Here is a 25188-nt window from a genome sequence, read left to right as displayed (position 1 = left end):
TAAGGCCTCAGGTTGGTGCTGTATGTCTTGTGCAAATGCAGTCACTGTGGCGCTGCTCCCCCTGTTTGGGGCAAACTAAAATGCAGCCACCATTACCACAATAAATGGTGATGGACTGTCACCCTTGATAGTGTATGATGTTCCACTGTTCCACTGTTGTGCCAGAGCTGAGGACGACACAGATCTGTCCTGCAGTGCCATTAGGATGAGGGGTCAATCTTCTCAGGGGGTGGTCTGGGTGGTCCAAACTCACCCATCTTGTCATGTTCTATGGCCTTCTGTGAACCATTCTGTGCACAACCATCACATGCAAACACTTGGTCGTACATGAGCAGCAATTTCCTGGTTGGGTGCATGCATCACATTCTGTCATGCCAATAATGCGTCCTCTTTCAATCTCACTGATTAGATGGTACAGTTCATGCATACATCTGGGAGGTATATTGCACACCTGAGCAAGTCACACTGATCCATTACCTTCAGCTTATAGTGACAATGAGAGCCATAGGCGCATTTTACTGGTGGATGGCGTTGCACTGCTATATCGATGTTGACCCTGAACCCATGAGCCTACTTGGTTCAAATGCTGATCATTTCTGCACAACATACTACTGTACATGCCTGTGAATGTGAATGTCCTATCTCTAGTTAAAGCCGTCCTGCGCTTTTCTGTACATGAGTATATAATCTATAAATGACTATGGAGCCTCTCTCAGTATTCTTGACTGTACTTTATCTTGCCCTATTAATGAATGGGTTAGGAATTGGTTGAAATTAAGTTGTTTTGATTTTTCAGTGTTAGGCATTAAAGTTCTGTTATTTAAAATACTGAAGCAGTAGAATTAGTGGATACTCATTTTTTGTAATTATTTGTGCCTTCAAGTAAAGTATTCCTCTGATAAAAATTTCAGAACACAGTTCATTTACTACATGAATAATCTATATATAAAGTTTAAAAAAGTGCATTTTCTGTTTTAGGGTTGCTCCACGGCTACTGGGGTGGAATGTGCCTGCTGAGGAGCTAATCCACATCCCCGACCATTGGCTATCCTACCCTGAACCTAGCCCATTGCTTAACTATGTGCTCGGCCTACTGTATATTATGTTCATGCTGGTTGCTCTCCTTGGCAATGGCCTTGTCATTTGGATCTTCAGCAGGTAAGATCTAACAATGAAATTCAAAGTTCATATCTATTTAACTAAAACTTCAACAATATGGAAAGGATACATTATTACTCACTGCACAGAGGAGGCATTGCATTGCATACAGTCACAGTGAAAAAGAACATTACAAATATTTTCAGCTTTTGGACAAAGTTCTTCTTCAGAAGTAGAACTCTCATCCTAGCACACAGTAATGACTCATACACACATGGCCACTAGTGTTCTATTTCATTGTGCCTGTCTGTTACTCAACACGTTCTCTATGTGGTGAGTACCAATCTATCAATTCCATATTGATGTTATTCCGTACTGCTCTTTCCCTCATTTAAGTAAAACTTCAATTTACTTTTTGAGTGTAGGGTGCAGTTAAATTTTCTGCAAAATTGTTATTGCCAATTCAAAGAATTCAACAATAATTTTGTTCTCAATGATCCTTAAAGGTATGTCATGTTTAGAGAAATCAAATTGCATGATCAACTCTGTGTTAATAGGATGCTCTGCAAGTTTGTGCATTAAAGCACCAGTATTTATGTAATAAAGATTATAATGCTAAATTTCTGAGTATGAAAAACTAGTTACAATTAATTGTCTAAAAGTAAATATGGAAATCTGAAATTTGATTTTCTTTACTTACAAATTTTAACACTCTGGAATCTATAAAAAATTCAAAATATTAATTAATACATACAATGCACTTATAACATACGTAAACTGTTATGAAAACTATGAATGGTAGCACACTATCAGTACTCAAAATGACAGTTTGATTACTTATATGGCAAGCAGCAATTTTATGGTCTAAAGAAGACATGGGCGAACTACCACTGAATATGAGAAATTTCGTCTCTGTTTAATTTTGCCGTTTTATGGATTTATATTATTTTAGAGGGATTACATTTCACCTTCAAGTACCACATAGATAATGTCAAATCTTGTAGTTGCGGCTTATGGTGAAACATGTGACTTCTTAGCTTTTCATACACTTAAATAAATCATAAAAAGCATTCATTCTTCTTTAAGATTGTATGGAATGTTAATAGAAAGAAATAGCCAGTAAACATGTTATGCTACTCTAGTGACGATCAGAATACTAACTACCCCAAAGTTTTTATTACAAATTTTATTTTCATTATTTTATTCCATAAATTGTGTATAAAAAATCTGAAATGGACTTCTGTTGTAAGAATTATAGTAAATCCTTGTTGTCCCACAACGTGGCCACAAAGGACCAAAAATGCTAAAGAATAATAAACTCTGAGCAGCTAAAAGGAATTAACTATTCTTCGGGAAATGTTGATAAGTTTTGAGAAATTAAATTCTTATCTGAAAACACACTACATACAAATGGTCCCAGTCATTTCCAAACTACCTGTAATTTTTTATCATATTTTTATCATTCTTGTGGTTTTTGCCCTCTACAAATTCCTGTAGTCCATGATTTTGATGTTTTACTACAAGTCCAATCATCCTGTTTCTTCTTGCAGTTAGTCTTTTATATACGTTTATTTATTCATCAATTTTGTGAAAAATCTTCTCATTGCTGATCCTCCCAGTCCATTCAATTATCGACATCCATCTGTAATACCACTTATCAAATGCCTTGAGCCTCTTCTTTTCTCAGTTTCCGACACTCCCTGATTCACTTTCGTAGAATGCAGTGATGCATATGTACATTCTTTGAAATTTCTTTCTCATATGTTTTGTGGGGCACGCTGACGAGTAGTTACATGTGCACAGTACAGGGGCAGCGGCTAAGACTCTAGTGTGCACATAATCATTTACTCTTTGCTTTGTGTTTGTTTTTGTATTAGATGTTCTCTGTTAATGTCTGGCTCATTGCTTCACAATAAAGTTGAACATTAAGAATACGAACGAGTCTTTCATTAATAGAATGGAACTACATAGTGGCTACAGTTTGTTACTGGTAGACTTCTTTTGGTGAATTCTCCCTTTTCCTGTGTTAGTCTGCTTCTAATTTGCTTGTTGTTTTGTTGCTCATGTGTTACTTTGCTTCCAAGGTAGAAGTTTTTCTTCACTTTGTTATATACCTAGTACCCAATTTTCACATTAGGTTTATTGCTAGTCTCATTTCTGCTGGTCCTTGACACATTCATTTGTCTTTGGTTTAGTCTCAGTTCATAATCGATACTCATGAAGAGAACATGTCAAGTGCCATAACCTGATTTCCCAGAAACTTTGCTCAGTGCCAGAGGAATGAAAATAACTGAACACATGACTCAGCTTATCCAGTGATACTCAAACATTTCTGAGAAAATGACTGTCAAAGTTTTCAATGTACTTTTCATGCATTTCAGCATGCAATAAGCGTAGCTCAACTGGTGGCACAGTAGCTAGCATTGCACCCTCTTACATTTGTGTCTTGTGTTCGAAACCTGATTATTGTTTTTATTTATTTTATTTTTTCCTTTATCTACCCACGTCCATAGAAGGCTACTATATGAAAGTTTCTTGTCAAGTTAGGGGATACAAGAGTGTTATATTAATTGTAAAATTACAACTGAGTTTTTATGTTGATAGTAAAATTACAATTGGGTTTCACAATAAGCATAGAACATTTATTACATGATATGTGTGTATGGCATTGTCAGGCTATACTATCTTTTTAAATCCTTATATTCTTATATTTCATTCTTGTATCAAATTTTAATTAAGATATTTTATTTTCATGTTTATTCTTCTGGAAGATTTGGTACATTCTCTTGGATGGTGAATCAAGATACACTACATGAATTTCACCAAAAACATTTTCAAATTATTTTTCCTTCCATTTATTGTTTTTTCTATTAATTCACTCAACAGATGAATAAGAACAATATTATTTCAATGTACATTGGAAAACATTTGGGTAGTCAATTTCTATGGACAGTGGTAAATAAATGGTAAACAAAAATAAAAATGATGATAATGCTTTGAACATGGGGTGCAAAAGTGTGAAGACATGATGCTAACTAATGCACAACAGCTCTGAGTGCACTATTTACTTGATAAAAAGCACATAAAGTACTTCAAAAACTTTGGCCATAATTTTCTCAGGAATGGCTGAGTATATACAGATAAGCTGTGATACATGTCCACTTATTTTGGTCCCTCTTCCACTGAGGGAAGTTTCTGGAAAATTTGGTTAAGGCACTTGCCATCTTTTTCTCATCAGTAAATTGTTTGCTCCATTCAACAGCTTCTATAATCCTGCCTCTCTTTCAGAGAGCACAGCAATACCATATATGAACCTTATCATGATATCCTGTCATTATGAATTATAATCACAATTGCGAAACTTTTATTTTATTTCCTACATTGCTTTTTTCAACAGCTTCTATAATCCTGCCTCTCTTTCAGAGAGCACAGCAATACCATATATGAATATTATCATGATATCCTGTCATTATGAATTATAATCACACTTGCGAAACTTTTATTTTATTTCCTACATTGCTTTTTTCAACAGCTGCTATAATCCTGCCTCTCTTTCAGAGAGCACAGCAATACCATATATGAACCTTATCATGATATCCTGTCATTATGAATTATAATCACACTTGCGAAACTTTTATTTTATTTCCTACATTGCTTTTTTGATATAAGTCTGAGTACTTCACTCTTTGTCTTCAATACTTATTGTTCCCTCTTGATTTTTGTATATTGTCCATCTTTCCCTGTAGTGTATACCTACTGTGTGAGGATTTCAAACATCATGCACTGTTTTACATTGTTGGACATTTTTTTAGGTCAACAAATCCTATGAAGGCATCTTGATTATCAAGTGTAATGTCAAAACTGCCTTTTTAAGTACATTTGCCTTTCCTAAAGCCAGATTGAGCATCATCTACAGATTCTTTATTCTCTTTTCCATTCTTTTGTATATTATTCTGGTCAGCAACATGAATGCATTAACTGTCCAGCTAATTGTGTGATAGTTCTTGCATTTATCTTCTGTTTCTATAATTTGGATTGTGTTGATGACACTCATTTACTGGTATAATCATTTAGCTGCCACTTCCCTCACTGATTCTACAACTATGAATTATGTATTCCCTCTGCCTTATTTTACCACAAGTATTCCAAAGCTGTGTTAAACTTTGACCCTACACCTTCCAAAGAGACATCCATTTCATCCTCACTCAAGGCAATAAGCAGTTCCCTTTTGCTTTCTAATGCTGTTGATATTACTCTATATTTATCTGTCCATATATCTTTATCCCATTTCCATTTCACTTAACTGGTCCCTACTATATCTAGATTCAGTCTTTGCATTCCCCATTTCAGATTTTCTAGCTTTCATACTACATTCAGACTTTTGATACTCCACATTTTCTCCCAAATACTGTTACCAGTTCATTCATGTTTGAATCTTTTTGTCTTGGTCTTTTCTGACTTGGCAGACCTTCTCAGAATTCAAATGGTGGACTAAGCTGGAAACTTTTGCCATTGGAGATAAGAAGGGCTTATTTCAATAGTGGTACAAGTCCATTACCTCCACTTTTCTGTCTATAACACTTCTGAAATTAATGAGCCAAACAAACAGAAAGAAAAGTTCATCTCTAGCAAGAAGCCATATGCTTGAATATTTCTGGTATCTCAACTGCAGATTTTTCAGTGCTCATTTAACTTTAGGACTCTGTATCTCAATATGAACAAAAATAGACTTGCACCACTATTGAAATAAGCCCTTCATATTTTCATGACATTTTTATGATTACTGGTCACATTGCATCTGAATATGTATTATGTGTCTTTAGTGTAGTAGTTTCCATTTCCTTCTGCATCCTACTGCTTTTGATCATTGCAATTGCAGAGGGAAGATGGTGCCCAAAATCTCTGTTATTTCCTCCATCTTCTTTTTTAACAAGGGTGCTGGCAGAAAGAGGGTGGCTCTGAAAGTCAATAGAGTAACAATTCATTAAGGAAGAAATCAAAATGATATCATTTTAGATATCATAAAAAACCCATGTAATTATTGATAAACAGTAGCTTAATAGCTATTTAATATTATTTTACTAAATTAAGTACAATCAGGCTGTTTTTCCAGTAATTATGTTAGTTGTCTTAATAAAGACTTATTTTACAGACTTGCAAACATATTTCTCTTTCAGTGCAAAATCATTACGCACACCATCGAACATGTTTGTAGTCAATTTGGCAATCTGTGATTTTCTAATGATGCTGAAAACACCTATCTTCATCTACAATTCATTCAACACTGGATATGCTTTAGGACATCTTGGATGTCAAGTGTTTGCATTTATAGGATCAATATCTGGGATTGGAGCTGCTACAACTAATGCAGCTATAGCATATGACAGATACAGGTAAGAAATATTTTTAAAATGTATTAATTGGAGTTGAGATATACAGAAAACAAGAAGCTTTGATAATTATGTTTCAAAAATATTTGTCTGATATAAAGCATTAAAATAAGTTTAAATAATTATGATATGGGGCTACACCAAAAACAGCTAAAACCTTGTTTTAGATTAAAGCTTATCAATTCTGAAATGCAGTAACATATATTTTATGTCATTCCTTGCAAAAACAGTATTTTGGTTTCTTGGGAGAGGACAGAGTTTTTTTATACATTATGAACTGTTTCAGTAATACAAATCACAAAAATGGGATAAAATGTAAAGAAGATTAGGCGTGAACACTCATCAACAAAATAGTCTTTAAGATATGGAGCATGACTTCAGACTGGACAAGACCGTATCGTGATATGGGTCATGGGCTTTTCACAGGAATCATGCTGGTGTTGAAATTAAGTAATTTAGAGAAGCCATAGAAAATCTAAATCTCCTTCTGAAAATGAGTCATCTGTCTTAACCACTGCACCACTGTAGTCTGGTGATATTATTGTGTGGCATACCAGAAAAAGCCAAAGTGTGATTGTCTGATGAGCCATTGGATCCAACATTAAATTTTGACTTATAAATATTGAGAGCAATATGAATGACAACAACTTCATCAAGAAACTTTTAGAGCCTAATCTATTACCCCTAGGTAGGTGACTCCACCTGCATGTTTCAGCAGAATGATGTCTGGCCACATGTGGTGAGATTTATGCAAATCTCCTTCAAAACATGTCAGGAACAGCTATTTCCATGGGCCTGCATGTTCACCTGACATAATATCATATACTGTTTTTAATTCCTAATAATTTGTGTCTTATATCATAGGTGGTTTACAATATTCATAAGTAGGATTAATGTCACAATAATAAATTTTATGGCCAGACCAATATTAAGCTAACCCATATCATGAGGGACCATCTCACTTTATGTATACGCTAAACATGATATACGCCATGTAAAACACTAATGTCAGAGATACACCAAATTTACATTATTAATGTGTGTCATCTAAACATCAAAAAGAGTATATACTACAAAATTAATAATTTTAGAAATAATTTATTCAGCAAGGTGAGTTTTGGAGCACAAAAGCAATACTACATCAATGAGTAGAAAGAAATGTTAGAGGTAATTCTGAAATATTTATCTTACGTATCAAGACGTGTTGTTCCACTGCCTCACTCAATAACAGGACACTTTTTTTATACCATTTGTGCTTTAAAGAATGATGTTCAACATCACAATAGGCACTAAAGACAAGACAAGACCAGCAGCAAGACCTCATTACCTCTGCCACTCATATATTTACATTTTCTTAATATGCAGTTCATAATCTTTCATTGTTAGAAATTCATCATAATTAGTTTCATTGTTTTAAATAATTTTTGCATAATTCCTCTTATTACATTTTCTTAGCCTGGTTCTTTCACCTTAGAACATGTTTTCTCTCACAAAATAGTCTTGATATATTCAAATTTATACATTTTTTTCAATTACTAATTTCATAATGAATTAAAAACATTCTCTGGATTGGTGTTTACAGTTATTATTATTATTATTATTATTATTATTGTTCATGGGTTCAAATACTGACAAGGTACTACAGATAATATTAAAACACCACAAACTTATTCATCCACAGTACTGTAAGGTGCTGTTAATCAATAGTTGTAAGAATGGATCACAAAACTATGACAAAAGGTACAGAGGATGCAACGGGAAAGGTTACATAAGGAATCGTGCGACATACGCAAGTCAGTGCAAGTACACTATAAAGTGTAAAGAAGGTTCTCCTACTATAAAATAAAAAGAATTATTAAAATAAAAAATAGTAAACCTAATACATTTCAATATGTCTGGTGTACAACAAAATAAAAGATAAAACTTAGACATGGAGATGATCTGCCAGTCAGATCAAAACTAATCATCATTTAAAAAATAGAAAAGACAGTGATCAAGACTGTACTTCTTATGTGTTATACAACTGTATATCATGGCTTCCTGAAAGATGCCATCAATTGTGAAATACAAATATTGTTTTTGAGTTTATATGACTTACAGTGGGCTTCTCCACTTACCCACATGAATATTGTGGTTTTACGTAAAAGTCATAGTTTGAAATTTTAGTGAAATGTAAACAATGAAGAGTTCCACGCAGGTCGACTGAAACCAGCTGTCAACTTTGTTCTGTGGATAATGATGTTATGGGATGTGATGTCTTACATGCACAAACAGAAAGAGCACAGAAAACTGACAATATTCTTTTGCATATGTACATATATTTTTAATGCAGGTTGCAGTGACAGATCTGTAGGGTAGCCCGGGGACAGGGGAGATCAACTGAGTCTAGTGATATGGGATATCGCCTTCATCCTATGGCGTAATGATGATGTCATGTGTGACGTCATAGGAGCACAGAGAAAAAGAGAACAGAACACTTACAATTTTTTTTTCTGTCTATATCTTTTTGGAGTGTAGGTTGGAATGACAATGATCTGTAGTCATACTTGTGTATTTTTAACAGTCATTATTAATACTGCCAATTATAAAATAAAGTAAAAAATAATAAAAAATGTCACTTATCTACAAAAATTATACTAAAATTTCAAAAAAGTGAGCAGATAAGCTATAGAAATACATTGTTACAACCTACCTGAGGTAGTTATATTTCAAGATGTGGTTACAAGTTTGGGTCCTGTTTTGGTGAATGGTAATTCAAATCTATTATGTTTCCAGTTTCTGAAGTGTTCCACTGGATGATTTCTAAAAGTATTGTGTTCTTAGTCCATTTCCATATTTCTTCAATTTAGCAGAGTTTTAATGATCCAAGCAATTGCTCTAGAGAAATCTGTGTTGTTAACAACTTGTAGCAGTCTCTGATAAGAAAAAAAAAACTGTTCATGTTTTGCTTTATATTAGCAGTCATAAGCCAGATAAAAGACTGATGATAATATCTGGGAACTGTACAATAATTAGTATTAACTTTCTAAACATTCACACAGTTCTTTTGTAATGATATGATATTTAAAAAATAAGAGAGGTGTAATTTTTTTACTGTAGGGTAATAGCAAGGCCATTTGATGGTAAACTAACAACTGGGACTGCTGTCCTGTTTGTACTACTCATCTGGGCTTACACCCTACCTTGGGCGATAGTGCCACTTCTTGAAATATGGAGCAGATTTGCACCAGGTAAACCATTCAATGCTTCCTGTGGTATAAATTACAGAGATTCATTTAGTACACTTGCCTCTTGTATCATATCACATTATACTTGTTTATATGTTGTTAAATACATACTTGTCTGTTTTCACATTTAAAATTGATCATTTTAATGAATTTGAACATAACATGTTTCTGTCCTTGTAAGGTTGTATTAAGAAGGATGCTGTGCCAGCAAAAAATATGAAACATATGTTTGGCCTTACCATCAGCTAGTACTCTACAGTAGAGAAGTGTATGTGTGTCCATTTATTCACTGTGAATATAGTTCATATTGCTTGCAGATGAGCATTGTTAACAAATGTTATGAGTATTCCTCCTAAAGGAAAAATTTAATAGTATATGCTCTGTTCACAATGGTTTCTCAGCTACATCAATTGGAAATGACCTGTGATGCAGGAATGATGCTTACAACAGATCGTAAATTATTGTGTTTTCCTTCCAATTACCCATCAAAACTTGTGGTCATACTGTCATCATCACTCTGAATTAAATGATGTTAGCAGCTATCTTACCAAGTATTTGTTTATTATTCTCCCTTGACACATGCATAAGCATATTTTAATGAAAGCAAGCAATTACTCCCATGTTTAAATTATTTTTATTTAGACTTCCAGCATCAAATAATTCTGCAAACATCACCATGACTAACTAAACACACAAATACATTTCATTGAGGTATAGTATAATAGGCTGAGAAATATGTAGAATACTGGTTGTGCATTTCTGTCCTTGTTGTCAGAAAGATTTTCTCCAAATACTTCAGCAACAGATTAATTCAGCTGTCCAGTATGGCACACACAGGTTTGAAATAGCTGTATCTGAGAAACCATGGAGACTATATCACATTGTATCGAAAGGAGAACACACTTGAGAAAATTTAAAACTACCAGGAACAAAATGGTTATTCGTGCTTAGCCCCAGGAGGCAAAATTCCAGTTCTTTTTTTTTTTTCTTTTTTTTTTATGAGAAAACTACTACTAATTTTCAGAAATGTTAGTTTCTTTGTCAAGAGAGGAAAGAGAGGTAGCCACAAAAAAGAAAAGTGTTACTATCACTTATGCAGCTATTACAATGAAATAAAATATTGTAATGGCGCTTGCTTGCTGCAGTTATGATATTATTATTATTATAAGGTATGATGTTAATTTTCTTTTTGTTTATTAACTTCTTCATCACTATGGACAGGAAAGCTATATCATATGTTCTTTATTTACAGAGGGCTACCTTACTAGCTGCACATTTGATTACCTAACCAGCTCACCAAGCAATCAAATGTTTGTTCTAACAATCTTCGTGTTTTCATATGTAATTCCCATGAGCCTGATCATGTTTTTCTACTCTCAAATTGTTAGCCATGTTGTAAGCCATGAGAAATCTCTTCGAGAACAGGTATGTACATTGATAAGATAGCTTAGTAAACAAAAATATTTATTTATAATAGAGGGAAACATTCCACGTAGGAAAAATATATCTAAAAACAAAGATGTAGTGACTTACCAAATGAAAGTGCTGGCAGGTCGACAGGCACACAAACATTTTTTCCCCCTAAGGTAAGTCTTTCCGCTCCCGGGATTGGAATGACTCCTAACCCTCTCCCTTAAAACCCACATCCTTTCGTCTTTCCCTCTCCTTCCCTCTTTCCTGATGAGGCAACAGTTTGTTGCGAAAGCTTGAATTTTGTGTGTATGTTTGTGTTTGTTTGTGTGCCTGTTGACCTGCCAGCACTTTCATTTGGTAAGTCACTACATCTTTGTTTTTAGATATAAAATATTTATTTAATATTAAATGATGATTAGATTGTTGTTCACAGCTCTCTAAGAGCACAGGAAGGGAAGTTTAATTTTCTGATTCCTTTCATTAAAATTTATTTATCTTCTTTATCTTAAATTTTATTATTTTACTATTTGTAGTTAGTTGTTGATGCTACTTTCTCAATTTCCTAATAATTTTCTAGCATACTGTTGCAATACAAAGTTATTTTCATAATTGTAAAATCTGATATTTCATGAGTAATTGATCGCGATTTTCATGGCTAGCAGTGTTCATTTCTATAAAAAGTGAGGTGCTTCTCTGGTTTAGTGCCCATTTTCTATGAGACATACTGGTTCATAACATAGTGTTCACAGTTGCAGCAAACACCATCCATGTTCATTCCATAAAATTTTGGGAGTATAGCTGCATAAACTTTATTTCTTCCTTTTATAATACTTCAGCCATATATCTTCTGGTCTTCAGAGTGAGCTGACAGAAGCTACAGTATGATATAGTACTTGTTAAGTTGTTTTAAACAACAGGAAACTTAAGCACCAGTGCAGCTAATAATGACACACTGATATTCCAGCAAGAATTAACCACATAACCACAGATTCAATTTATACATACTCTTTGCCGCTGATTGTAGTGTCTGGTGCTTATATTTTTAGTGGTTTAAAATGATGGTACAAGCACTGTAGTGTCCTATAGCTTCAGTTGGCTCACTGTGAAGATGGCTGAAAGTTATACCATTGAAATATTAGAAAAAGAAAAAATAAAGTCTATACAGCGTCACTCCAGAAATTTTATGGATGGTTGCTGTGAAGAGGTTCATCACAGAGGTTCATCACAGTAGTGGACATAACATTAGGAAGCAGTCTGTTTCACAGACAAATGTCATCAACTACAAGAACTTATTCTGCCATATTTCTCAATATAAAATTGTAACCTATTCCATAAACTGAACACACCAGGAAAACATTTGAAATAAATGTGAATCGAAAGACATAGTGATCAACTGTTGATTTGGTCATCAATTGTAAGTTTGTTTTCACGTTTCTCTCTGTTCCTGTCACTTGGTAGCTATTCACTTCATATCAGCACAACTGCTGCAACCTGTCATGATGATAATCTGCCTTCTACAGATTGTATCATGATTACTATCATAAACTGACATACTATGTTCAGTTGTGAGCTGAGCTGGTGGCTCTTCACTCACAGCCCCAGGCGATGCTGTCTTCAGTCACACAGCTTGGGACAGTTGCTAATGGGCATCGCTGTGAAGGCCCCATTTGAGGCTGACCCCTCACCTTTGCTTGAGGAAGATTGTTTCAAGGTGTGACAGGCAGAAAAAGTGTTTCCAGGGTACCGATTGTGAAACGTCCCTGGTTTGTCCGACAAACAGTTTTCAAATGTCATATGTGGCTGATAAAGATCCTGAGCCAGCTATTATCATTCTCCCTTTTAAGTGAAAGCCTCTCAGCATGCAAGGTCTGGGCATCACAGAGGGTTGTATTATTGGCATCTGGGAGCTCCAATGCCAGCCATGTGACGGAGCCCCTTGGGGGAAAGCTGACAAGGAGAGAACAAAATTCAGTATGCACTCTGTGTGAATACCTTGATAGGGCGGGTGGGGGTGGGGGAGTTATCCTAGATGTGGAACAGGGTCTTCTGTATGCCATAAGAGCACAGGGTACAACCAACTGCCACACGTGGCTCATATTGATACTAATGATGTGTGCCCCTTTGGATAAGAAGAGATTCTCTCTGGTTCCAGGTGGCTATTTGAAGTGATAAAAACAGCCTGTCTTGCCTGCAAGATGAAGGCAGAGTTCATCATTTGGAGCACTGTTGATAAGACCTGTAGCAGACTTTTGATACAGAGACAAGTGGAGGGTCTGAATAAAAGGCTCAGACAGTTCTGAGACTCTGCAGTCATGGGGGCTGTTTGGTGGGGACTGGGCAGCTATTTTTAGGTTAGATGGTCTTGGGAAAGTACAAGCATGAGTTCAGTCCCAAAGGATGCAGGTCAAACAGAGAACAAGGATAGTCTTAAGAAACATCAGGATTATAATTATAAACTGTGTTGGGAAAGAACTAGAGCTCCAGGTGCTAATAGAAAGCACTGAGTTAGTATGGACACAGGCTAGACTTGAAAACCAGAATAAATAAAAATTTGTTTCCTCCCCTCCCCCCTTGCCCCCCCCCCTCTCATACAACTCAGATATTATGGTTGCTGCAGGATTTAAAAAAAAAAAAAAAAAAAAAAAAAAAAAAAGAAACTTGAGTCTCAGTTCAAATAAGTACTCAATTCATACAATTTCAGCTGGTGGTGGCTTCAGTTTATCCACAATATGTTGGCAAAAATATACGTTCAAAGCTAGTCGCAGCCATAAAACAACAACTGAAATTGACCTAATTGCTTTCTCTGAAAATTATTTTGAGCAATTAGCTTAGGAACCTAACAAAAATGAAAATGATTGTGAATACTTGAGCTCTTAGTAACAAATAATCCAGAGCAAATACGGAGGATCATGATGGACACAGGGATTACTGACCAAAAAGTCACTGTAGAGAGACTGAATGCCATAACATCCAAACCCACCAAAAATAAATGCAAAATGTATCTGCTTATATAAGCAGATAAAATTTGCTTGATGCCTTCCTAAGAGATAGCATCCATTCTGTCTGAATCAACTGCGTAAGTGTAGACTACATGTGGCTGAAATTGAAAGAAATAGTATCAACAGCAATAGAGAGATTTACACAAAATAAATTAATAAGATGCAGAAATGATTCCCCATGATCCACAAAACTGGTCAGAAGCCTGTTGTAGAAGCAATGAAAGAAGCATGCCAAATTTATAAGAATGCAAAATCACAGTTTCCACAGCAAAACTCTACCTCCGAATCTGGGAGAAAATCCAAGATTCTAGTCATACCACGTATGTAAAGTACACCAGCAGCTAGACACAATTGGAACCTTTAGTGCAATAAGAAGTTTCATGAAGGTTCGAAATTATTTGTAAAGTTTGTTGAAGTTCACTAAGTGCTCTCCTTATGAAAAAACTGGACGAATATACTCTGGGTAATTTGCATGTCATGAATTATGCAGCTTCAAGAAATATACACAGTTTCTGAATTTCATAGTTAACTTATTGTGTTAAATCTTTTAACATCAGGTTACACCTCTTAATGTGTAGATTGTGACACCATTTTTAATTCATAAATTCGCTCATTAATTGCCTGAAATACTGGTAATCAAAGTTTTGTTGCCCCTGGAAGCTGTGAAACAGGCAACCTGCAACTGGGACTGGATGATTGTTTCAACTATTAAGTAATGTAGGTATATTTGAAATGTAAACTTGTCGATTAAGTCCCCATGTGATTGGGCTCAAATTTATCCATGGTTCATCTTAACAAGAAATGCAATACTGCTTCAGCATGTTTCATCTTACAATTTACTGTAGCATCATATTCATTAGAGGAAGTTTTCCACATGATACCCATGCATTTGGATGTATGCACTTCATTACAAATTATCACATACCCCAATAAAACAGTCAGTAATGAAAATAAATAAGTTCATCTACTACACAGCACTTGCATCTATGGAAATAAATTTCAATTTAAGAGCAAGTTTACACATTATTCCTAAACAATATAAATGTGCTAATTAAAATACTTAATTTACCAACAATACGTCTGTCATGTACTTTACACATGTTACCAATGCATTTAAAAAGTCGTGTGTCATGAAGAAGTTGTTACGAAGGGAAAAATCAATTTAGTTTTACAATTTGCACCTGTCATACATTGTACGTTACTGGGTAAATACATCAAGGTTTTTGTGAAGCGTGATTCATGTGTTTGTGAGACACAGACATGTATGAACCATTTATGATTTGCTGGGTTATTATTTATAACAACAATCAATTATTGACAATATAATGTAATTGGATAGATACAAAAATCTACTCACCAAGCGGTGGCAGGAGAACACACACGCAAAAAAGTTTAATTTATGCAAGCTTGGAGCCAGTGGCTCCTTCTTCCAGCAGAAGAGTTGAAGGGGAAGGAAGAGGGGTGATGGTAGGTTTGAAACTGTAGGTGTTTAGGAAAAGGCCATCCTGTCCGGTAATCTTCACCTGGTCTAAGGTTCTGGGTGACTTCCTGTACTGTACCCATTTTCCTAAACCTCTTCTGTCCTTTTCCTTCTCTTTCAACTCTTCTGCCAGATGAAGGAGCCACTGCCTCTGAAAGCTTGCGTAAGTTAATACTTTCTGTGTGTGTGTTCTCCTGCCACCATTTGGTGAGTTATCATTTCATGGTAAATGATGACTGTAATCATTTACCATGAAGAATTCCAACAGTTCTGTTTCAGCCATGTTTAAAGTCTTGAGCTATTATTCATCTCTACTTGCAACAATTATGATACCAACAGAGAAAAAGAGAAACACTAAAAAATGTGAAGAGCATCGGACCATCAGTCTAATTTCTCATGCAGCTAAAGTCTTGCTGAGTGTGTTGAATAGAAGGCTATATGGCAAGCTGGATAGAGGGATTGCAGAGGAACAGTTCAGGTTTAGAAGAGGAAAAGGAACAAGAAATGCTATTGGCCTGTTAAGAACTATAGGGGAAAGAGATATGGAAAAAGAGGTAGAGAAATCTTTGCTGTTTTTATAGATTTAGAAAAGGCTTTTGACAGAGTTCAGTGGAACAACCCAATAGACATTTTGAAGAGGAAAGGAATAGATTGGAAGGAGAGATGACTGATACAGAATCTATATTTACACCAGAAAGTAAGGATAAGGATTAGAAATGAAATGTCAGAAGGAAGCAGCATTGGATGAGGCATTAGACAAGGTTGTTGCCTTTCCCCACTGTTGTTTAATGCATACCTTGAAGAGGTTATTGCGAAAGGCTTAGATGGGAAAAGAGGAATATGTAAGGGTGGAAAGAGAATAGAATGCATAAGATTTGCTGATGACATGGTATTAGTGGCAGAAAGTGAGCGGACAGTGAATAACATGCTGAAAGATTTGAATGAAGCTTGTGTGGAATATGGGATGCAAATAAACACAGCAAAAACAAAGAGTATGGTCATCAGTACAAGACGCAAACCGTCCAATATTAAAATAGGACAATCTACCATTAGCCATGTAAGTGCATTTAAATATCTTGGAAGCACAGTAACTGAAGACTTGAGATATCACCAGGAGGTGAAAACTCGAATTGCCATAGTGAAGGAGGCATTCAACAGAAAGAGCATACTCTTATGTGGCAAATTAGATAAAGGTCTAAGGAAAAGGCTTGGCAAATGTTTTCCCTGGAGTGTGGCACTATATGGGGTAGAAACATGGACGCTGAGATGAGAGGATGAAAAGCATTTGAGATGTGTATGTGGAGGAGAATGGAGAGAATAAGCTGGATGGAAAGAGTGAGTAATGAAAGAGTATTGGAAAGGGTTGATGAGAGAAGATATCTGCTGAATGTTGTAAGAGAAAGGAAAAAGAACAAGTTGGGGCATTGAGAAGGGAGTGCTTGCTAGCAGATGCTTTGGAAGGATTGATTTGCGGGAGAAGACTGAGTGGAAGAAGGAGATACACAATGATAGATGACATAAATGGAAGAGGAAATTATGCAGACCTGAAGAGGATGACAGAAGACCAGACAGCCTGGAGAACTACCATGTGAACACCTGCCTTTTGGCAGAACACTGATGATGATGATGATGATGATGATGATGATGGGACTGTTGAATCAGAATTATTAACAAGAGGTCATTATGTGTGAGCCAAATTATTAAATAAATTATTGATACTATTATTTTTTTGTTCTCATCATTGTAGCCTTCAACCCAAAGGCTAGCTTGATGCAGCTCTTCATGCTAGTCTGCCCTGAGCAAGTGACATCATCTGTGCAAGAGTACCAAATACCCACATCCACTTGAACCAGCTTAGTGCAATCAAGTCTTGGTCTCCCTCTACAATCTCACTTTCCTACATCACCATGTTAATTGTTCTCTGATGCAACAGATTGTGTCCTACACCATGAGGTCCTTTTCTCTCCAGTTTCATTTATCATCTTTTCATTAGGTATTCAATTCACCTCCATTTATCTAATCTTCAGCATTTTTCTATAACACTACATTTCAAGAGCTATTCTCTTCTAGTGTCTACTGTTTGTCATACATATCTCATGCAAGGCTGTACTCCAGGAAAGCTTTTAGTAAGGACTTCCTAACACTTAAATCTGTATTTTATCTTGATATAATTCTCTTTCTTGGAACAAAACAATCAATGGAAACTCCAGGATAGAATAAAATCAATATGGAAAGGGTAGATTGCTACTCACTACAAGGAGGAGGCACTGAGTTGCAGACAGGCGTAATGCAACATTTAAGCTTTTGGGCAAAAAAGTCTTTCTTCAAAAACAGAAAAAAACACACACACATTCACACATGCACAAGTCTCTCTCTCTCTCTCTCTCTCTCTCTCTCTCTCTCTCTCTCTCTCTCTCACACACACACACACACACACACACACACACACACACCTGGTTACTATTTCTGGCTGCTACCCCCCCCCCCCCCTCCCCTCCCTAGTTGTCTGTCTTAGAACTGCTTCATTTGCTATTGGCGGTCTGCACTTAATATCCTCTTTATTTCTGCCACCATCAGCTACTTTTCTACCTGAATAGCAAAATTCGTCTAGTACTTTTAGTATTTCATTTCCTAATCAAATTCACTAAGCATCATCTGATTTAATTTGACTACACTGCATGTGCGTTAATGTTCACCTTACTACCCCTTGTCAAGATACTATCCATTCTGTTCAACTGATCTTCCAAATCTTTTGCTGTCATTAGCGACCCATAAAGCACTTATTTCTTCTTCTTGAACTTTTAAGTTCTTCAAAATTCTTGTTTCTTCTCTCTGAGTTTTAAGTCCTTTAATGGTAGTGGCAGATGGTAATGCTCTAGTTCTGAGAGACTCCTCATCTGGTCTGTCCATTGTTAATCAGTCAAAATATTCCCGTTATTATATACATAAAAAACTGCATACACTGGGAAGAAATTTCTGTCATTTTTTTAAGGGTAAATAGTTTGTTAAACAAACAGCTTGTTTTGCATGCTACTGATACATTTTCCGTATGCACACTGTGGCACCAAAATTGTTCCTTCAACAAGACAATGGTTGGTTTCTTCCCCATATCGTCCTCTTGTCGTTAGTGACCCATCTCTAATTACCATGATTCCATCAGGAAAGCTTGCCTATTGGTAATGCTGTTCTCTGGCTTGGCATATGTTAGCTGGTGTTCATACACAGTTGGAAATCAGTCTGACAACTGTCTAGTGATTTGAAGCTGCTGCAAATGGATTTTTCAGGCAGGATTCCAAGAACAAGTAGCAAATATATCTAAGGTATTTCCCTTCAGTGTTATTGTCTCCTCTCCAGGAAATATGGAATCTACTACCACTCAACTTGACTGTGAATGTTGAGTCAGTGGTAGATCTATGGCTGTGCACAGGACATGCAGAGACCAGGGAGAATTCACAAGTTTGCAATACTGTCTCCCACTGAATCTGAATCAGTGCAACACATGTCACCTGTTGAGAAGCCTGTTGTGTTCCATGTAATAATGAAGTAAGAGCAAAGGTATGGGTGAGGGTCTGTTCATCACCAGTGGTTCAAACATATGGAAAACAACAGAATCCCTTAGTGAAAAGGCAGCAAAAGGTAGGAAGAAGCACATTGTGCATTCAGTGTGTATGCCTACAGGCCCCATTTCAAATGTTTAAGAAGCTATGTTGGCAGCCATTGAGGGAACAGGATGATGAATTCCAGATGGATGGTGCCTCTCATCTGGGCTCTGATATCATACTTCAATCATTCCAGAACTGGCAGAGACACCTGCCTTTTTCATGCAATGTTAGCACTGTTCCCAGAACTGATCACACTCTCCTGGCTCTGAGTTGAGCAGAAGATTTGAATTACAGACTTCTAAGGGTCTGTAACAGGCTAGGCTGCCACTTCCAAGACTTGTGCCATTGGTTGGGAACTGTAGGGTCCCACAAAACAGCTCAGGCATACACAACACAGCAAAGACTATTGCCCAGGTACTGCACACGAGGTTTTTTTCTAGATTAGGCAACTCTCCATCCAGTCCAGTCCAGATACCTGTAGGAAACATGAAAATAGTAATGTAATATCCAAAGAAATGTCCTTCCACAGATGAGACCATTTAAATCCTAGTGTTTGACTGCCAAAACATTCTCAACAATGTAACAGCTTTAGAACTGCTCCTAAAAAGAAGCAGACTACACATATATGTTGGTTAAAGCCCTAAACTAACTCCAGTGCAATTCCTAGGCACATCTAAGTGTATATTGAAAATATAGGCTCATGGGAAACAGAAATTGTGTATTCATTACAGTAGACAAGGAACTCAAATCTACCAAGAGAGAAATTTAAGGTGTATGCGGAATTGCTTGGGCAACACTCAGTAGCAATGGTATCCCCCCACCAAACACCAGACCTTCCCTCCCTGCCTTCTCACATACACACTTATGCAACAGTAAACTGTAACCAAAAACTTCTGAGAAAACCTAACCTCACTAGTACATACAGGGGTTGGACAAAAAAATGGAAACACTGCAAGCAGTGCATGCTTGAACATAAATGCAAATGCTGGCCAAGCCTGCAAGTTGCACTGTTGAATTTGACTATAAATGTGCCTGTGCAATGTCCTCAATACTTTGCAAGTGTTAGTCATAGTCATAACAGTTTTCTCTGTAGTTGTGAATGCATTATGTTGGAGCTGCATGAATCTGAATATGGGAAAATTGTATGTGCTCGTATGGTGGGTGCTACCATGACCAAGGCAGCCAAAGTGTTTGGTGTTTCGAGAGGAACCATATGAAAGATTTATACCATATACAGTGAAAACAGAAAAACTTCATCCACACTATCACAATGTTAATGAAAGAGTGTGTTGAGTGACTGTGATATGTGGTCACTGAAGAGGTTTTTGGCAAATAATAAGAGGATGACAGCTGCAAAAGACACTGCAGTACTAAATATCACACTCATAAACCCTGTCAGCACCATAAAAACACAAAGGGAGCTCCAGAAGCAGGGAACTGCAGTGCAAGCTGGAATTCCAAAACAACTCAACAGTGATAAAAATGCCCATAACAGGAAAATGTGCTTCCAATGCCATAGAATCTGGACTATGGAGCAACAAAGAGTGTCATTTAATTGGATGATTCTTGTTTCAAACTGTTTCCAACTTCTGGTTGAGTTTAGGCTCCAAGAATGCATCATGGTGTGGATTCGGTGATGATTTGGGCAGCTATATCATGGTATTCCATGTCCCTCATGGTCACTCTGTGAGGTTGTATTACTGCCAAGGATTATGTAATCATTTTGGCTGATCAGGTACATCCCAAGATAGTACATTTTTCCCAAATGGTGATGCTTTGCTCCAATGTGACAGGATCCCTGCTCACACAACTCACATTGTCCAGAACGGGTTTTGTGAGCACACGGATGAATTGTCAAATCTGCCCTGGCCACACCAGTCACAAAATTTCAGTATTATTGAGCCTCTGTGGTCTAATTTGGACAGAAGGGTGCGTGATCACTATCCATCTCCATCTTCGTTACCTGAACATGCCACTATTTTGCAGGTAGAATGCATTTATCTATTCCAAGACAACTGGAAGCTGTTTTGAATCCCAGCAGCTTTCCTACATTATATTAGGCGTGGAAACATGTTGAGTTTGTTGTTCATAATTGGAGGAGACTTTAATCATACAACAATCAATTGCAATAACCACAGATTTTTACATAATAGGTACAAAAAGATATCCTGTAAAACAATACAGAATGCTTTCTCTCAAAACTATTTAGAGCAGATACTTTAGAAGCCCAGCCAGGTTGTAAATAGATTAGATCCCACCACAAGAAACAGACCTTACCACTTTGAGGATATCCACATTGCAACTGGTATCAGTAACCATGAGACAGTTGTAGTAAAAATGACTGCTAATGTTCCAAGAACAACTAAAACAAGTAGAAAGATTTACATACTTAGTAAAATAGATAAAGGGCAGTATGCTCACATCTCTAGGAGGAACTCAAAATATTTGGCCTTGGGCAGGAACATCTATAGGAACTGTGGCTGAAGTTTGCAAGAATAGTTATCCATGCATCATATACATTTCTACATATATGCACATCTATATATCAAATTACTACCATACCAGTATCTAATTGTGAGACCTCTCAGAAAACCCATAGAAGTTCCAGTTATATGTAATCACTAAAATTGAACAATGCACCAGGATTCAATTAAATCTATTTCAGATTCTATACAGAATGTGTGGCTGAGTTGACCCCTCTCTTAGCCATAATATATAGTAGAGCCCTTCAGTAAGAATCTGTACACTGTAGTTGAAACAAAACACAGATCAAACCCATCTAAAACAAGTGTAACAGAAATGATTCACAAAACTACCATCCAATATCAATGACATTCATCTGTTAAAGAATCTTTGAACATTTTCTGGCCTCAAATATTTGTGAGGTATCTTGAATAGAATTATGTCCTTCATGCCAACCAGCATGGACTCCAAGAATATTAGCCATGTGAAACTCAACTGACATCCTGATAGCTATGGATCATGACAATCAGACAAGTGCAGTATTTCTTGATTACAAAAAAAGCATTTGACTCAGTATCACATCAACACTTGCTGACTAAGTAAGGTCATAGACAGAATCAAATGACTGGATTGAGGATTTATTGGTAGGGAAGACATAGGACATTATCTTGGCTGGTGAGTCATTGACAGATCTGAAAGCGACTTCAGACATGCCCCAGATAAGTGTGTTGCAATCCTTGCTGTCAATTTTTTATACTGATGACCTGGCAGACAATGTTAATAATAATCTAATACTTTTAGCAGATGATACAGTTATTTATAATGAAGTGATATCTGAAAAAAAGCTATTCAGATATCAAAGAGGTTTCAAATTGATGCAAAGTCTGGGAACTTGTTTTAAATGTTCACAAATGTAGTATTGTGCACTTCACAAAATTCAGAAATGAAAAACCCTATGACAAGAAAATCAATGAGTCTCAATTGGAACCAATAAACTCAAACAATATGTTGGGATATTAAATTAAATGATCATGGGGGCTCAATTGTGGATAAAGCAGGTGGGAAACTTTGTTTTATTGGCAGGATACTAGGAAATTTGCTTTCCAAACACTCATGTGAGTCATCCTAGAATCCTCCTGCAGTGTATGAAACTGTTCCCTCCTGTCCTTTATAGGTACAGTGCAACCTTGAGAACATAGTAGTAGTAGTAGTAGTAGTGGTAGTATATTCACAAAAGCAAAGTAACAAGAGATTCACAAATAACACAACTTCCAAATATTTAATGCACTTGAAATAATTTCACAGGCTAAGAAGATGAATGTAGAATCTCTACGCAGCAACACAGCACAGAATCAGACATCTGCTGAAATTAGGATAGCCAAAGCTGCTATTGGAATATGCTTCCTCTTTGTTGCTTCGTGGACTCCATATGCTGTAATGGCCCTTATTGGTGCCTTTGGAAATAAGTAAGTACATTTAAATTACAAACAGTGATGATGCACACTACTATTGTGATTAAAAGCTTGATCTAAGGCCAACCTGAATTGCAGAAGGTAAACACATACTATCCATTTTTACAGAGCGCTGCTGACTCCAGGTGTTACAATGATTCCAGCTTGTACATGTAAAGCAGTAGCCTGTCTGGATCCTTACGTGTATGCCATCAGCCATCCACGATACAGGTAAATACAGTTTGAAACTGATCTCAATGTATTTTATTCATTATTCAGTGATCCTAAAAATCACACGGAGATATGAATCATAATTGTTGTTATGCCAATAGAGAGAGAAAAGCAATATCTCTTTTGAGACAGCACATGTGTACAATTGTCTTTGTTTGGCAACAGGAGATAGTAGATGGGTAAATCCTTTGAGTTATGGAACCAACCAACTATTGATACATAATCAGCATGGTTTCAGAAAACATCGTTCTTGTACAATGCAGCTAGCTCTTTATTCGCACGAAATAATGGCTGCTATCAACAGGGGATCTCAAGTTGATTCCGTATTTCTGGATTTCCGGAAAGCTTTTGACACCATTCCTCACAAGTGACTTCTAATCAAGCTGTGGGCCTATGGTGTATTGTCTCAGTTGTGCAGCTGGATTCGTGATTTCCTGTCAGGAAGGTCACAGTTCGTAGTAATAGACGGCAAATCATCGAATAAAACTGAAGTGATATCAGGTGTTCCCCAGGGAAGCGTCCTGGGACCTCTGCTGTTCCTGATCTATATAAATGACCTGGGTGACAATCTGAGCAGTTCTCTTAGGTTGTTCGCAGATGATGCTGTAATTTACCATCTAGTAAGGTCATCCGAAGACCAGTATCAGTTGCAAAGCGATTTAGAAAAGATTGCTATATGGTGTGGCAGGTGGCAGTTGACGCTAAATAACAAAAAGTGTGAGGTGATCCACATGAGTTCCAAAAGAAATCCATTGGAATTCGATTACTCGATAAATAGTACAATTCTAAAGGCTGTCAATTCAACTAAGTACCTGGGTGTTAAAATTACGAACAACTTCAGTTGGAAAGACCACATAGATAATATTGTGGGGAAGGCGAGCCAAAGGTTGCGTTTCATTGGCAGGACACTTAGAAGATGCAACAAGTCCACTAAAGAGACAGCTTACACTACACTCGTACGTCCTCTGTTAGAATATTGCTGCGCAGTGTGGGATCCTTACCAGGTGGGATTGACGGAGGACATCGAAAGGGTGCAAGAAAGGGCAGCTCATTTTGTATTATCACATAATAGGAGAGAGAGTGTGCCAGATATGATACGCGAGTTGGGGTGGAAGTCATTAAAGCAAAGACGTTTTTCGTTGCGGCGAGATCTATTTACGAAATTTCAGTCACCAACTTTCTCTTCCGAATGCGAAAATATTTTGTTGAGCCCAACCTACATAGGTAGGAATGATCATCAAAATAAAATAAGAGAAATCAGAGCTCGAACAGAAAGGTTTAGGTGGTCATTTTTCTCCCGCGCTGTTCGGGAGTGAAATGGTAGGGAGATAGTATGATTGTAGTTCGATGAACCCTCTGCCAAGCACTTAAATGTGAATTGCAGAGTAATCATGTAGGTGTAGATGTAGATTTTATGTAAGTATTATTTACACTTCCAGTTTACTGGTGATGTATCAAAAATTCTTCTATCAAGCAGGAGTTCTGAAGCAGAAAGAGATTAGGTTCACTGGCAGTATCACTGTAGATAGTGTGGTCCCATTTCTGGAATTTCTCTGAGCTTATCCTCCTTGTTTGCGCTAGTCAAAGAATACCCGCAATTCATGTTGAAATGATTATGACAATGAAAATTTTGACAAATCATTTGACACTGGAATCCTAACTACCAAAAAATGTTTCAACACATTTGGCTTTCTTTAACTGGTTGCATCTTCTGTTGGTTAGACTGTTATCTGCAGTTGCATATTTTGAGAGTATTCAACATAGCAGCTCATAAACATGTGACCTGTCTGGTCCACAATTGTTGGTCTGGGTTCTCAAGGCATACTGCAAACAT

The 25188-nt window shown here is 36.6% G+C and overlaps 1 protein-coding gene across 1 annotated transcript in view; it reads left to right on the top strand.

Moving 5' to 3' along the window:
* The window catches only part of LOC124605760 (opsin, ultraviolet-sensitive), a 72971-nt gene that overhangs the window by 42023 nt on the left and 5760 nt on the right, over positions 1-25188 (top strand). The window contains exons 2-7 of the mRNA XM_047137645.1: positions 979-1158; positions 6276-6491; positions 9588-9718; positions 10968-11140; positions 22978-23138; positions 23253-23354. Of these exons, the coding sequence (XP_046993601.1) occupies positions 979-1158; positions 6276-6491; positions 9588-9718; positions 10968-11140; positions 22978-23138; positions 23253-23354 (963 nt within the window). The remainder of the gene's footprint in view (positions 1-978; positions 1159-6275; positions 6492-9587; positions 9719-10967; positions 11141-22977; positions 23139-23252; positions 23355-25188) is intronic.

This window comes from Schistocerca americana, chromosome 3 (assembly GCF_021461395.2).
Source record: "Schistocerca americana isolate TAMUIC-IGC-003095 chromosome 3, iqSchAmer2.1, whole genome shotgun sequence".
NCBI classification, from domain to species: Eukaryota; Metazoa; Arthropoda; class Insecta; order Orthoptera; family Acrididae; genus Schistocerca; species Schistocerca americana.
The sequence above is the reverse complement of the archived record's forward strand: the minus strand, read 5'-3'. Positions and strand labels throughout refer to the sequence as shown.